General features: G+C 47.2%; 5 protein-coding genes across 5 annotated transcripts; 3 read left to right on the top strand and 2 right to left on the bottom strand.

Moving 5' to 3' along the window:
- Positions 1 to 475: 475 nt before the first annotated feature.
- HETIRDRAFT_446239 (uncharacterized protein) lies at positions 476 to 6619 on the bottom strand. The gene is made up of 21 exons (XM_009552401.1): positions 6559 to 6619; positions 6481 to 6509; positions 6362 to 6416; positions 6276 to 6319; positions 5906 to 6225; positions 5693 to 5747; positions 5544 to 5598; positions 5363 to 5493; positions 5254 to 5297; positions 5032 to 5194; positions 4832 to 4962; positions 4493 to 4761; positions 4386 to 4436; positions 3893 to 4291; positions 3215 to 3835; positions 2977 to 3120; positions 2509 to 2911; positions 2301 to 2413; positions 980 to 2237; positions 910 to 951; positions 476 to 843 (listed from the first exon to the last, which is right to left on the bottom strand). The coding sequence occupies exons 10-21, from the start codon at positions 5157 to 5159 to the stop codon at positions 548 to 550; spliced, it is 3855 nt and encodes a 1284-aa protein (XP_009550696.1). The 5' UTR covers positions 5160 to 5194; positions 5254 to 5297; positions 5363 to 5493; positions 5544 to 5598; positions 5693 to 5747; positions 5906 to 6225; positions 6276 to 6319; positions 6362 to 6416; positions 6481 to 6509; positions 6559 to 6619; the 3' UTR covers positions 476 to 547.
- HETIRDRAFT_421316 (uncharacterized protein) lies at positions 6382 to 6619 on the bottom strand (the record flags this gene model as incomplete). The annotated part of the gene is made up of 2 exons (XM_009552402.1): positions 6382 to 6509; positions 6559 to 6619. The coding sequence occupies 2 exons, from the start codon at positions 6617 to 6619 to the stop codon at positions 6382 to 6384; spliced, it is 189 nt and encodes a 62-aa protein (XP_009550697.1).
- Positions 6620 to 8787: 2168 nt separating this feature from the next.
- HETIRDRAFT_429487 (uncharacterized protein) lies at positions 8788 to 9394 on the top strand (the record flags this gene model as incomplete). The annotated part of the gene is made up of 3 exons (XM_009552403.1): positions 8788 to 9066; positions 9184 to 9222; positions 9368 to 9394. The coding sequence occupies 3 exons, from the start codon at positions 8788 to 8790 to the stop codon at positions 9392 to 9394; spliced, it is 345 nt and encodes a 114-aa protein (XP_009550698.1).
- A 2537-nt stretch (positions 9395 to 11931) lies between these two features.
- Positions 11932 to 12170, top strand: HETIRDRAFT_174200 (uncharacterized protein; the record flags this gene model as incomplete). Its single annotated transcript, XM_009552404.1, has 2 exons — positions 11932 to 11973; positions 12027 to 12170. 2 exons carry the CDS (start codon positions 11932 to 11934, stop codon positions 12168 to 12170), a joined length of 186 nt encoding a protein of 61 aa, XP_009550699.1.
- Positions 12171 to 12644: 474 nt separating this feature from the next.
- Positions 12645 to 13015, top strand: HETIRDRAFT_174199 (uncharacterized protein; the record flags this gene model as incomplete). Its single annotated transcript, XM_009552405.1, has 3 exons — positions 12645 to 12709; positions 12761 to 12911; positions 12968 to 13015. 3 exons carry the CDS (start codon positions 12645 to 12647, stop codon positions 13013 to 13015), a joined length of 264 nt encoding a protein of 87 aa, XP_009550700.1.
- Between the last annotated feature and the right edge of the window lie 15 nt (positions 13016 to 13030).

Genomic DNA, 13030 nt, shown 5'->3' on the forward strand with positions numbered 1-13030 from the left:
TTCGCTGCCTTCCCTTGTCCCTTTGGCCGTAAGTCTGCCAGGATCGTAGTCGCGGCATAGACCCCCCACAGGGTCCATCAATCGCACTCAGATCAGCGCTGGACCCAGCTCGCTCCCTGCGAAGGTCACATCACATCACGAAACGCTACAGTAGGCTCGCTTGCAAACGTAGTGACGCTCGCTCTGTGAGGTGCATCTGACGGCTTTTCAATCGACAGCGCCGACGCTTCTGTCTGCTGCTGTCAACGACTATCAACTGTAGACGCGCTGGTGCACCGTTCGGCTCTGCCCAGATGGCATATGGTAAAGGTCTCCATTGAAAGTTCAATGCGCGAGCATCTACCTCAGCTGCGCTCTATATATGCCATGTAACTTCGCGATTCGCTCTACTCCACTGAAGTGCTAAGCGGGCTGCTGCTTGGAACTGATAGACGTTATTTTTGAATGAACGCGGGCAGAACGATCGGGTCAATATATCACAAAGCACGGCATCTAGAAACTAAGTACTTCGTACATAGCGGAAAGAGATGAAAGACTCTGATCTGAATCAGGGCGGCTGCGAAGGATGGTAACACTGCTGCCACGAATTTCCATGGACAAATTGACTGAGGTTCAGCTGCATATAGTCCCTTCCTGCGACAATCTTCAGCCTTGAACCGGGCCATAACTTGTTGCGGTACGCGGCGGGCACCCAGAATAACAGTTCTGATGCTGGACCCACTATCCAACCATCACTGTCCGTGTGTCTATATGTACGATAGTCCCCTTGAGACCCTGGCGCAGACTCATAAAGGACATCTAGGTGCAGTGCGTGTTCTAGATGAGGCGAGATGAGAATGGAGGCTGTGAAAGGTTCAAGTCAGACAGGAGACTCTGTACGAGTCGGTTAATGACAAATTACCAACTTACTGGGATGCATGCTGGAAATTGTGGAAAGAGTACTGCTAGTTTCTGAGCGCAACAGTGCATCTGGGGCCACCGACCTTGTAGATCGGGGCAGGCCGAACGATGGTCGCATTCCACACCCGGAGCGTGCTGTCGGACGAGCCTGACACTATCCGCGACCCGTCTGGCGAGAAAGTAACAGAATGGACCCAATTTGTGTGTCCCACGAGAGGATCGCCCACAGGAGCACCTGTCGCCGTGTCCCACACCCGTATCGTGCAGTCGGCTGAGCCTGACACGATGCGCGACCCGTCCGGCGAGAAAGCAACGGATCTGACCAAATCTGCATGTCCATCCAGAGGGTTGCCAACAGCAGCACGCGTGTTCACATCCCACACCCGGATGGTCTTGTCTCTCGAGCCTGACACGATCCGCTTCCCGTCTGGAGAGAAAGCAACAGATATGACCCAATCTGTGTGTCCCTCCAGAAAGTCGCCTATAGTAGCATGCGTAGCCACATCCCACACCCGGATAGTCTTGTCCCCCGAGCCTGACATGATCCTCGCCCCGTCGGGTGAGAAAGCAACAGAATTGACCAGATTTGTGTGTCCCTCGATAGGGTCACCCATAGCACCGCATGTCACCGCATCCCACATCTGAATTGTGGAGTCATATGAGCCTGACACGATCTGCGACCCATCTGGCGAGCAAGCCACAGAATTGACGGATTGTGTGTGTCCCTGAAATGGGTCGCCCACCGCAGCACCCGTCGCCGCATTCCATACTCGGATGGTGTTGTCGTCCGAGCCTGACACAATCCGCAACCCGTCGGGTGAGAAAGCAACAGAATTGACCGAATTTGTATGTCCCTCGAAGGGGTCACCCACAGCAGCACCCGTTGCCGCATCCCATACCCTGATGGTCTTGTCATCCGAGCCTGACACTATCCGCGATCCGTCTGGCGAGAAAGCCACGGATCTGACCGAATCTCTGTGTCCCTTGAGAGGATCGCCCAAAGCAGCACCTGTTGTCGCATCCCACACCCATATTGTTGACTCGTACGACCCTGACGCGATGCATGACCCGTCGGGCGAGATGGCTAGACACTCAACTACATCCCTTGTATATATGATATGTTGGGCAGCTGGCCAGTGGTTATTGGCCCCAGCCGAGACCTTCAGAACATGAAGAAAGTCCTTCCCAAACCTTTTGAATACAGTAGAGCTTTGTGGAGCGAACGGCAAGGCAGACAGATAGATGTGCGGGGTAGACTGTGCCATTGGGAACCCGAATGCATTGACAAATGCATGCGCACCAATTGCCATTTCAGATATTTGGCCAGAATCTAAACACTATGCAATCACATAATGTTATGAACATTCAGCCCGGTGTTTTTTTGACGAGAGTGAACGTACCGAACTCCACTTTACAAGAAAATGTGTAGCTTGCGCGGCCCCAGGTACGGCCTCGAGAAGACTCATCACCTCGAGCCAGAAAAGAAATTTGTCTGAGAGTATCACTTCCACGTCTTCGAGCAGTTGAAGATTAGAGAGTGAGTTGCGGCTATGGCTTGCAAATGGTTCGTCCAAAAGCGACAAGAGGACGACAGATGAGCCGGTATACATTCCTTCATACGATCGGCGAGGCCGGGCATGTCCTTGTTTGCCACATGTGAGGATTCCAAGTGGCATATATTGAACCTCAGTTCCTTCTTCAGGATGTACAATGAGGCGACCGTGAAGTCTACGTGAGTCTTTGAAGTGTCTATGTAGAAGTCAACGCTGCGAGAACGATCCAGCAAAAAATCGCGAAATGAAGTATGCAAAGGACGGATAGCATCGTTCCCGGTCACTCCGCTTAGCAGAGAGCCCATGTAGTCCAGGATGACGTTCGTCTTAAATCCTGCATTTCCGTCGTTGGCAGCATGGAGGATTTGGTTCAATGATTCAACAGAGAGAGGTTCAAATGCAGTCAGTACAAGGGCCATGACGCGCTTGAATCTGACCATGACCAAAGAGCCTCCCGACTGAAAAAAATGTGACAGAACTGCTCTATACAGATCATCCAGACGCTAGGCTTCGCTAGTCGTACCCTGGACAAGAAGCTCGTATCGTTCCCTAGGGTTGGATCCTGGCATCCCCACACCTTTGATGAATTTACAAGCGACAGATGCCCACTAGAATAACCCTTCGCATCTGGAGACGAGCGTGCGCCTGCATTCCTCGTCGATGCCATCTACATCATAAGGACGTATACGATCATGGATGTATAATCTGATGTCGTCCGCGGTCGATGATGGCAAAAGATCGTGGATGCTCTTAAATATGACATGGTCGCAGGCTTGGAACGCGCGCATGATATCTGGTTCTGGGCGGAATGTAATGAGGATGCGGAAATTGGAGGGAAGGGCTTTGGTTTTGCTGGCCAGCTCCCGAAGCAAGTCTTCGCGAGCTTGAGCATCCCCGCTCTCATCTAGAGCATCGATAACTATGACGAGGGGTCCAGTCATGGTAGGCCTCGCGACAGGTTGGAGAATGAGGTTATTGAACTGCTGGGTAATCTTGGACGTGACACGCAGTGCTTTATTGTCTTTGACAACCTCGTGTAGCGCGTGACGTATGCCCTTGTTGAAGTCGGCCAAATCACGAGCCACAGTCGGGAACAGCTTACCTGGGCCGCGATCGATCTGGCTACGCACAAAGTAGAAAGAAGATCCGAGACGATTCATGTTCTTGAAGCGATGGGCGATGGTATGCGCAATAGCGGATTTGCCAGTTCCCGCGGCACCAGAGAGCAGGAGGGTGCGGGGAGCATCCTCCTTGTTGATCCAATTAGCAATCTCTTCCAGAATGTCTACACGAGTGCCTGGCAGGCATCCCTTTGACTCGTCAAAGTTGGCGACATTCGCGTACGGAATGTCGTCCAAATTGACATCGGTGGTTGCGACAAGCTGTCAGATGCGTCCAAAAATCATCGTGGGCGTATTTCACAGACCAAGGTTCTCCACGTTGTCAAGGATGTGCGTTACGACAATCTCGGTCTTCTTCGCAGCAATCATAGTCTGAACGGCCACTCTGCTGTACAATTCCTCCTTGAATTTGACAAACACAGTACAGTATGCGTCGATCTTGTCATCTGTTGTGGCGAACAACTGCTGTCCTGTTCGTTTTACTGTGAGGAGAGCGTTAGCCAGGAGAATGGTATTCGACGTGAGATCATGCTCACGGAAGCTCTTGGTCTTTGCATAGTCACGGATGAAGTATAAGCATTCCGTGGTTTGTTTTGCTAGTTGCAGCAGGTCTTGTAAAGTGTGTCTCATCTCGGGCTCATTTTCTAGGTCACTGACGATGTTGTAAAAGGAGTTCATGGTCGCAAAGAGGCTATGCATTCGATCGTCGCGGTCCATCTGTGTGCTCATGATCTTCATCATCATGACGACGACGACAGCGACGTTCCGTCATCATCACGGGCCATGTTATCAAGGTTGATAATAAACGCACCTTCTGTGGTATCGATATGATGCTCCAGGCCATTTTGGCGTACGGATGCACCTGGAAGAGCTCATATGTGAGTTACGCGCAGTCGGATACGTATGGTCACGACATACTTCAGCGATACCGTCCATCAAGTCATAGAATATCTTGACCTTGTTCAAGAGAGGCGTCGAATTATCGACGAACTCCTTCCCAGGTTCAAGAGCGGCTGCTGAAGCTCTGATTGCCAAGGCGATAGGTTTTGTGGGGGATTGCATGTTGAATAAGACATCCTCAGCGCTTCTACGGATATTGGCCATTTCTGTTTGCGAACTTTCGATTTTGATCTCAAGATGTACTTCGACACGGGCACTCGTTCCCTCAGAGATCGTCTCGGTGAAGTCTAAGGAACGTGTTCATGGTACGATTACATTCAGGATTGCGAGCAAGATCAACGAAAGATCAGCGCTGACCGCGATTCCCACCGTCAAGTACCGAAGGCCATAAAGCTATTATTGATTCAACGATGCCGCCGATGTGCGTATCCTTGAATTTACGGTGGGCGCAGATGTCGAGCTTTAGAACTGAGAATTGATGGGCCTCACTAAGATCAGCGATATGAAGCCGGTGTCAAAAAAGGGCCTGAAAAGCGACAGAAAAGGAAGATGCTCACAAACAAAAAGATTCGTTCCACTCGGGAGCACTGCCTGAGTCAGCGATCTTGGCCCTCTCCCGTTGTCCATCAACAGACAGTACGACATAGAATCTACCGTCTTTGCTCCTGCGACCAAGGCGTACCATTTTAGAAATCTTGGGGAGATCGAAAGCGCGAACAACTGTTGGGGATGGGTGATATGAAAAGAGCAAGATCAGGTCTCGATCAACGAATGCGCACCTGTGACTGTCAACCGAATGCTCGACTGAGAGTCAGGAGGGTTGCTGTAAGTCCAATTGCGCGAGATCATGAGCCTGCTGTCGACAGAGATATCTGAAACGTAACTCACGGAACTGCAGAGGACTTTTTTTTTTGGGCGGCAATGGGCCAGCAAGTACAGTAGGTGGGGGTGAGAGCGCTCGATCACCAAATTCAGACAGCGGCGATGCGAAGCTGGCGCCAAAAGCAACATGAGGCGTTCTGATTCAGAGGTCGGTAGTGCACCGCATAGACAACACTTGTATCCTCACGATGATGCGAACGGGAATCACAGCCTAGTGCATTGAGCTTGCCGCGATTGGCAGTCTACGTCGTGTGAGGCATCATGCTTCGTGAGCGACGAGGAGTCGAGGACAATGGTGGCGGCGCAGGCCCCATAAGGGTTTCCCGGTCAACATACCCCAAAATCAGTCAGAAATATGCTAACTTTTTGGACATTTCGCCCATGAAATATGCTAAAACCGGGAAGGGTAGTCACAATTTGTCATATTTGTCACGCGTTGTCACGCTTTGTTCAAGACCAAGTAAATTAGCAAACAGAACCCCTGCGGCGTCGAGTTCCTCTCGCAAACAACAAAGAATCAATAGAAAATGAACATGACAATGTTTATACTGTGCTATTATCTGATCTCCAGGAGTTACAGGCTTGGGCGGTGCCAAAATCACCTTTTTCACCTTAGATTGTGTGAGAGCTTTCCATCTTGATCCTGCTATCGGTGTCAAGCGCATTAAGTCTCGCTGGTCTCCAACCAGTGCCTTGGAACCAAGGTGGTACAGCATGTGGGAAGCCTTTGCGTGAGTGTGCACCTCGGTCCGGTTGTCGAGAAATGAAAAATAGAAAGAAGGAATGGAACTTGAGATTCCGGGGCCCAGAGCTGACTCCTCATCGGACTCCAACTCATCGGAGCTCCCAACGGTAAAGAGTCCATGTGACTATGAAAGATTAGGATCATCTGTCAGAGAATTATAAGGATATGACTTACCAAAGTCATAGGCAGATACACACGAAGCGAGGGATACGATAGACCTGTTGTGGAGACAGCCGTGTCGATGGAACAATGCCGCTTACTGGCGCCCTTCTTGTAGATATCAAGGACCCGAGTCACCAATATAGAAACAAGCGCCTGTCGTTGTCTTGGTTTTCATCACCACATAAGAGCCTTTACAAAGGTTGTGTATGGCATTCACATTCTTTGCAGGGAGGTTCGGGACAATGTCTGTCCAGCAATATCAACAAGTGTCCCTCAAATGATCAAATAGACTTACCAGATGACAAGACGAGGAGAACCCACCTCACGGTCTCTTGCCAATGGAGCTCATGATCCATTTTTGGCTTTCAGAAGTCCGGGTCAGTATCCTGTGCTAGTCGAACACAGTGTGAAGCCTCTCGAATTGTCATCTTCTTTGCCTTCGCAGCAGCTCCCCTCCATCTCCTTCTCCGTATCTTCAATTGCACGCTAGAATTTCGGATCTAGCATGACGGTCCGTTGCAACTTTACTGAGGTTACTGACTGATGGGATTAACGAGCAATCAACATCTGCTTGATAGAGAGCTTGCCTTGAGAAAGAATTGCACTCTCGGTGAGGGAGAGAATGTACTCCGACTTGACAAAAGAAAACATCGGGAAATGCCGTAGGCCTAACCGGACCTAAATCGGGCACAAATATGCTAACAACCAGGAAACATGGTGCAAAATCAACCCAGAAATATGCAAAAAATGGGGAAGGATTTGGCCTATTTTTGCCCTCAAATATGCTAATTTTCTGGGAAATCCTTATAGGAGCTTCACGGGGCCTGGCAGCGGTCACCGGACATTGCCTCGAATATCCCCTAGGGATATCCGTGGTATATTAGGAATATACCATGAATATACCACAAATATCCCCAGACCCTCCCTCAGTACATTCGTGGTATATCCAAGGTATAGTCACAAAATCCCTCAAATATCTCTAGGGGATATTCGAGGCAAGGTATATTCTCAGTATATTGTTGGTTTATTAGAGCTCAATATTGAACATTTATCCCTTTTGAAAGCGCTATATAAATATACATAAAATACATTTAAATATTAGTAAAATACAATAAAGCCATTGGAGGCTACATAAAGATCCTACAGGCAAAAGGATCCACAAAACAACCCATCCAAAAAACATCAGGCGTGAATCCCTGATAGAAGTTGAATACACATAAAGATCCATGATGGTGCCCGTGTAAACAGGGCACCCCACCGCCCTTACCTCGCTTTCTCCTCCTTGTCCCATAGCTTGAAACACAGTCATCTATCAGTACCAAGAGCCACAACCTAGCGAGAAAGAAGAGCATGTACCAGGAAGACCAAGGAACTTTCCGTCATTGCCCCGCAGGCACTCAACAATCCACTCTCTGTCCCATGGACTGAGTTCTGTTATTGCCACATTGTGACGACCCGAAGAAGCGTCGTGTTGAACAACCCACCAATTCACAGACAGCGGGGACGCACCAGTGTGGCGCTTCAGTGACAGGGAAGCCTGCCTCTCGAAAAAAGGACCTGTTCAAGACACTGCTCCTGAAAAAAGGTCAGTGAGAAGCCTATGGCTGCGAGACTGATGAGCTCACTGAAAACAGTACATTGGACACGATGTCCTTACCAGGGCAAGCATCGGGCATTGCTGTAGCAGCAGCAACAACAACAACAACAATAACAACAACAACAACAACAACAACAACATCAGATGTTGCTGCTGCTGTTGCTGCTGCTTCGAATGCTGTTGCTGATGTTGCTGATGTTGCAGATGTTCCCACGGTACCCAATCCAAAGCACGTGCCACAGAAGGTGCACCTCATTGTCAAGGATCCCAGCGCTATTGTATCAGACCTGCCTCCATTGATGCCTGCTCCCTCAATGTGCACTCCTGCTCCGAACCTTCCGATCATTACACAGATGCACCCGACACCCACTCTACTTTCCATTCTCGCCGCTCACACAACATTGGCTACATGCACACTCACCTACTCATAGCCGCCCGATCTCCCTCATTCTCGCCACAAGACACTGACACATGACTGTGCACCCACACTGGAATCAGCGTCCTTGGGGCTATCGATGGTCAAACCTCGAGCTCTGGCCATCCACAAGGGCGTGCAGTCAGCATCAGCACTGTCTACCCATGTGTCAGCAGTTTTGTCATGTGACAATAGATTGGGAACACGGGTGCAAGCACGAGGGAGTATTCAACTAGGTCCTCCCATGAGCAAGAATTGAGGGCCATTCTCCCAGCCTCGCAGCACACCCGTACTTGGCATGGCTCGCACACCAACACCTATCAGAGGCATCCCTCATGGAACAAGCGCAGAAGCAATCCGTGCGCCTTCAAGGGAGCCCTCGCTGGGCCCGATGAATATCAACGCAGCTGCTTCTACTGGTCAGGATCTCTCCTCGAACATAAAACGATAATATAATGAGTATGAATTGAACAGAGAAGAAAGTGTCTGTAGCAAAGAACTTACAGGACAGGATGGCCAAGCTGGAATTTGAGTTTTTGAGGGTGCAAGAGGTAGTCGATGAAGTCTCCAGCATGCTCATAGAGTCTATGAGCCGGAATATCAAAGTCTTGCATGGAGAGTTAGGAAAGGCCATCGCAAAAAACAATCAGCTAGAGGAAAAGCTCGAAGCGACAAGGCAGGAGATAACTGACTGGATGGCAGAGACAGACACTTTCAAGGTGGAGATGAAGCGGTTGCTGGAGGGGCATAATGTGAGGGAGGCCGGAGGGCATTGCAACAGTATCCTATCGGTAAGTTGTATATATCCGGTAGCAGGCTTGGCACTCATGGAGAACAGTGCTCAGACGAGATCAGATGACAATACGGAACTTGTGTTATGATTGGATGGATATCACATGATAGTGCAGTTCTCTCAGATCCCCTCCCTATCAATAAAACAGGGGTGCGTGAGTATTCATCTGGAAAACCACCCCTTTGTATTAAGCTTTAATTAGTTCTATTTATGCATAATTAAGAATGATTAGGATTAGACATTTTTAGCTTACCCCCCCTCTAAACCTGTTCTAATTAGACATAATTTTCCTAAATTAGGAATTATTAGGATTGATTATAACTTGAAATTTCGGAAAAATAATAATAAATCAAGCATCACAGTTCTCATAGCCTTCTTATAGAGTCATGTCTATTAGAGCACTAGTTCAATACCTAAACACAAAATATACCTTATAACAAACTTGCCTTCTGCCAGAGTTGAACCAACAACCTCATGTATGCAAGCACCTAGGACAGATGCTCTAAGCCACTAAGCCACAAGGTCTAAGATATAAACTTGGTAATCTAAATAAGTAGACATAATATAGGCAACCTCAACATCTCTGATTTTATTTAACATTTATCTTTCCTCTATCTTATAAATAAATAGGTCAATAAATACCTAAAAAGTCAGGTCTTTCAGGATTTAGTTTAAACACTAGCTCAATGGAAAATCAATAATACACTTTATATAGGATAAAAATAAATTATGGCACTTATACAATTTGGACTGAGAATGTGTAAAACTATGATTGAGTGTAATATTCAATGGGACTGTTACGAACTGCTCGTTCAGTAACCCCAAGAGTAGGAGGTTCTTCCCTAGGTCACTCGTGGAGGATGTGTGGAACGATGGTCTCGACTGTACGTGTAGCACAGGAGCCAGGGGTGTATTGCAGCGTAGCAATAGAGAGTACTGTAGGAAGACAGTACTGGAGTGAAGGGCTGTAGTAGGGAGACTACAGCGAACGAAGAGAATAGACTGAAGATCCTCAGCCTATTCTATGGGCCTTTTATACTACTTTGGGAAGTAGGGCGTGAGAATACCGAATATGTATCTGTAGGTATTCTCTAAGTCGTCTCTCTCAATAACGACTACTCTTGTGCTTCTCCGTTGGTCTCCTTCCGGCCAGGAGAGACTAGGAGGTTCATGCCCTGCGTGTGAGTAATTTATAAGGCGGCGTTTCATGCCCGCTAATACAAGGCCCGTGATACTCGACCAATGATTGATGATCCATTGGGAGTGGATGACCAAGGTTAATATCTGTACCTTGGTGTACGCCTCAACCTGTGAGGCCGCGTGATATTTGTGATGATCGTATCGGAATAGACCGCCGTGTAGGCCCGATAGAACGTGATCATAACAGGGACTCTACTAGTATAGACAATGTTACCTTAATTTGCAAATTTGATTAAAAACATGATTATGAATAATCAAGATCCAATAAGGGAGAGGGGCTTTCCAAATAGCCACTAGTGAGGTAGAGGATGGGGACAAGATTATATGTATGGCATGCCTATATATAAATAAGCACAAGATTGTTGGAGGTGATCTTAATATGCTTAATGCATATATTTCCTATATGGCAGGCAAATATATCATTCTGGCACCACATACCAATATGACTGTCTTTTCCACAGCCTAATAGCTAGAGGAAAACACCAAGTTTGAGCATCTTCTGTATAACAAGGCAATAAACAATATAAATATTGCTAAAAATTGTAATATTAATAGTAATGATGATTGTGTGCTGCACAAGACAGTATTAACCACTGTACTAATAGACAAGGTCTACAAGGCTGCATGTAGCATATCCCTAAGTTCAACCCCTATGTTGTGTCCTATAATGACCAGTAGCAGGCATTGGCTAACAATGACAACTTTAATGATCTTGTGTGCAAGGACAAGGTACCTAGGTCTTCATAGCCTCTTGTGGCAGCTGCCAAGCTGCCAACAAAGTGGCTGGGGGCATCAATGCACATTTCTCTCTTTCCATATCCCTTATAAAAGCAGCTGGAAAGTCAGCAAAAGAGCTACAAGATAATAGTATAGGCATATATGAAGGGGAGTAATATGCTAAAATAGTATAGAATGTGCCATATCTTTACCTTCTCACTGATAGAGCAGTAGTACTTACTATTTCCTACTAATAATTAAAGACTTCTTAGTATAGAATTAGTGCTAATATCATGAAATCAGAAACCACAATGTGTTGCTCCCAATTAGGAAATTAGACACTTTTAGATGCTATTAACACTTTTAGATACTTTTAGACACTATTAGATATAATCTGGAGCTAATACAAGGGGGTGTTTTTCCAGATGCAGTTGCTCTTTATTGCGCATGGCAACTGAATGGTGAGATTCCCAATTGCAAATTGCCAAAGCCGAGTGCATCAACCAAAGTGGGTGTGGCTTTCGCAAAAATGAAGAAGCTCCTCCGAGAGCAACATAAAATGTACTGAATGCACCTCGCACGGCAGTCCGGAGATACAGTCGACGCTGCAGAATTCAATCTCGATAAAACCTCCATGGACCACAGTTACCTCTGACATTATAAGGCGGTTCTTGATGCTTGCGTAGCTATCTGGATATGGACGGTACAGTCCATATTGCCCAATGATGCTCAGCATGCTCAAGAACTCCATGCACATGCTTGTCGGGCATGGTCGTTGATGCATTGCCATCTCACACCTTATTTTCATCTCCTTGTTCACGGAGATATTTTTATTTATTGTTTAGGGCCTGTCTACAATTTCTGGCTATTTGGACCTGAGTCAAACAACGGCTGACTTGTCAAGGTAAATACCAATGGACACACCAGGGGGGAGTTTAAGGGGACAATGATGTGGAGCTGGATTAAAAATATGTTGATCTATGACTTGGTGAGTCATTTTCATTCCCTGAGCACACTGTAAGTGCTAAATCTAATATCCAGGTACGCACAATAGAAGATCTAGAGGAGAAGATGGAGGTAGACAACGTGACCATCAAGAAGCTGTGCACTTACCTGAAGAGGGATCACAAGATCCATTGCACAAGGGATTCTCTGCTCAATATGATTGCAAGTTGCGGGCATTGAGAAGAAGCCATTGGTGAGTTCTCGGCTGCATAAATATGAAGTAGAGCTGCCACCACGCAGAGGGAAATATATCAGCTGCAATTCCCTTCCATGGTTGGCCAGACTGACAGAGTTGTCACCTTTGCATATGAAGTACAGCTGCCATGTGGAGGGAAGTATATCAACCTCAATAGCATTAAATTCCATGAGAAGTCTATTTACATGCAAGTGTTTGAATGTCTACGAACACTTTGGCAATCCAAGGTCAACCTCATTTCAAAAACAAGTTATTGGTGAGCCGGCGAACCCTTCGTGGCTACTGAGGTTCAGTCTTTCTCCCACATCATCGTCAACGGGACCTGGTTCAATGCGTGTACCTCGCACCAAGGGAAGGGGATCTTGTTCACCTTCATCGATGGTCACATAGCCGTGTGCATCCAATATCTTCCATTTGTGAAGCATGATCACCGTGATCCAACCAAAGCCTCGTTGTCAATGACTTTTGCCATAATTGAACATTTCAAGAATGACAAAGTGCCGGAGATGCCATGGTCAAGCAAGTAAGTAATACTTATCATGTGATTTTCTGCCAAGCCTAGAATTCCTGACAGGCACGCAGACCTTGGGATCTTCACCTGGAATTTCAACAAATTTTCGGACCCTAAAATCATTTCAATATCTCAACTCTGCAGCCTGTTTGCCCTCGCTGATGTCCCCCTCCGTGGCCAAGGCTGTGCATGGGTCACAATATCATTGGACCATGTAAGCAATCTCCCCTATTTGTTGTCATCTTTTTAATCAAGCAAGATCGGTCATAGTTGACACAGGAACCCAATACATTAAACCTTGATTTGGACGAGGAGTGAGCAAGAACCGCCAGG

Source organism: Heterobasidion irregulare (assembly GCF_000320585.1).
Source record: "Heterobasidion irregulare TC 32-1 unplaced genomic scaffold scaffold_10, whole genome shotgun sequence".
Lineage (NCBI taxonomy): Eukaryota > Fungi > Basidiomycota > Agaricomycetes > Russulales > Bondarzewiaceae > Heterobasidion > Heterobasidion irregulare.

Excerpts from the sequence above, each read along its gene's own strand:
- HETIRDRAFT_446239 (XM_009552401.1), bottom strand. The coding sequence starts at position 5,159 with ATGGTACGCCTTGGTCGCAGGAGCAAAGACGGTAGATTCTATGTCGTA. Across the intron at positions 2,414-2,508 it reads CGCCGATCGTATGAAGGAAT|ACGTGGAAGTGATACTCTCA; the intron begins GTATACCGGCTC and ends AACTGCTCGAAG. Across the intron at positions 844-909 it reads AATTTCCAGCATGCATCCCA|CCTCCATTCTCATCTCGCCT; the intron begins GTAAGTTGGTAA and ends AACCTTTCACAG.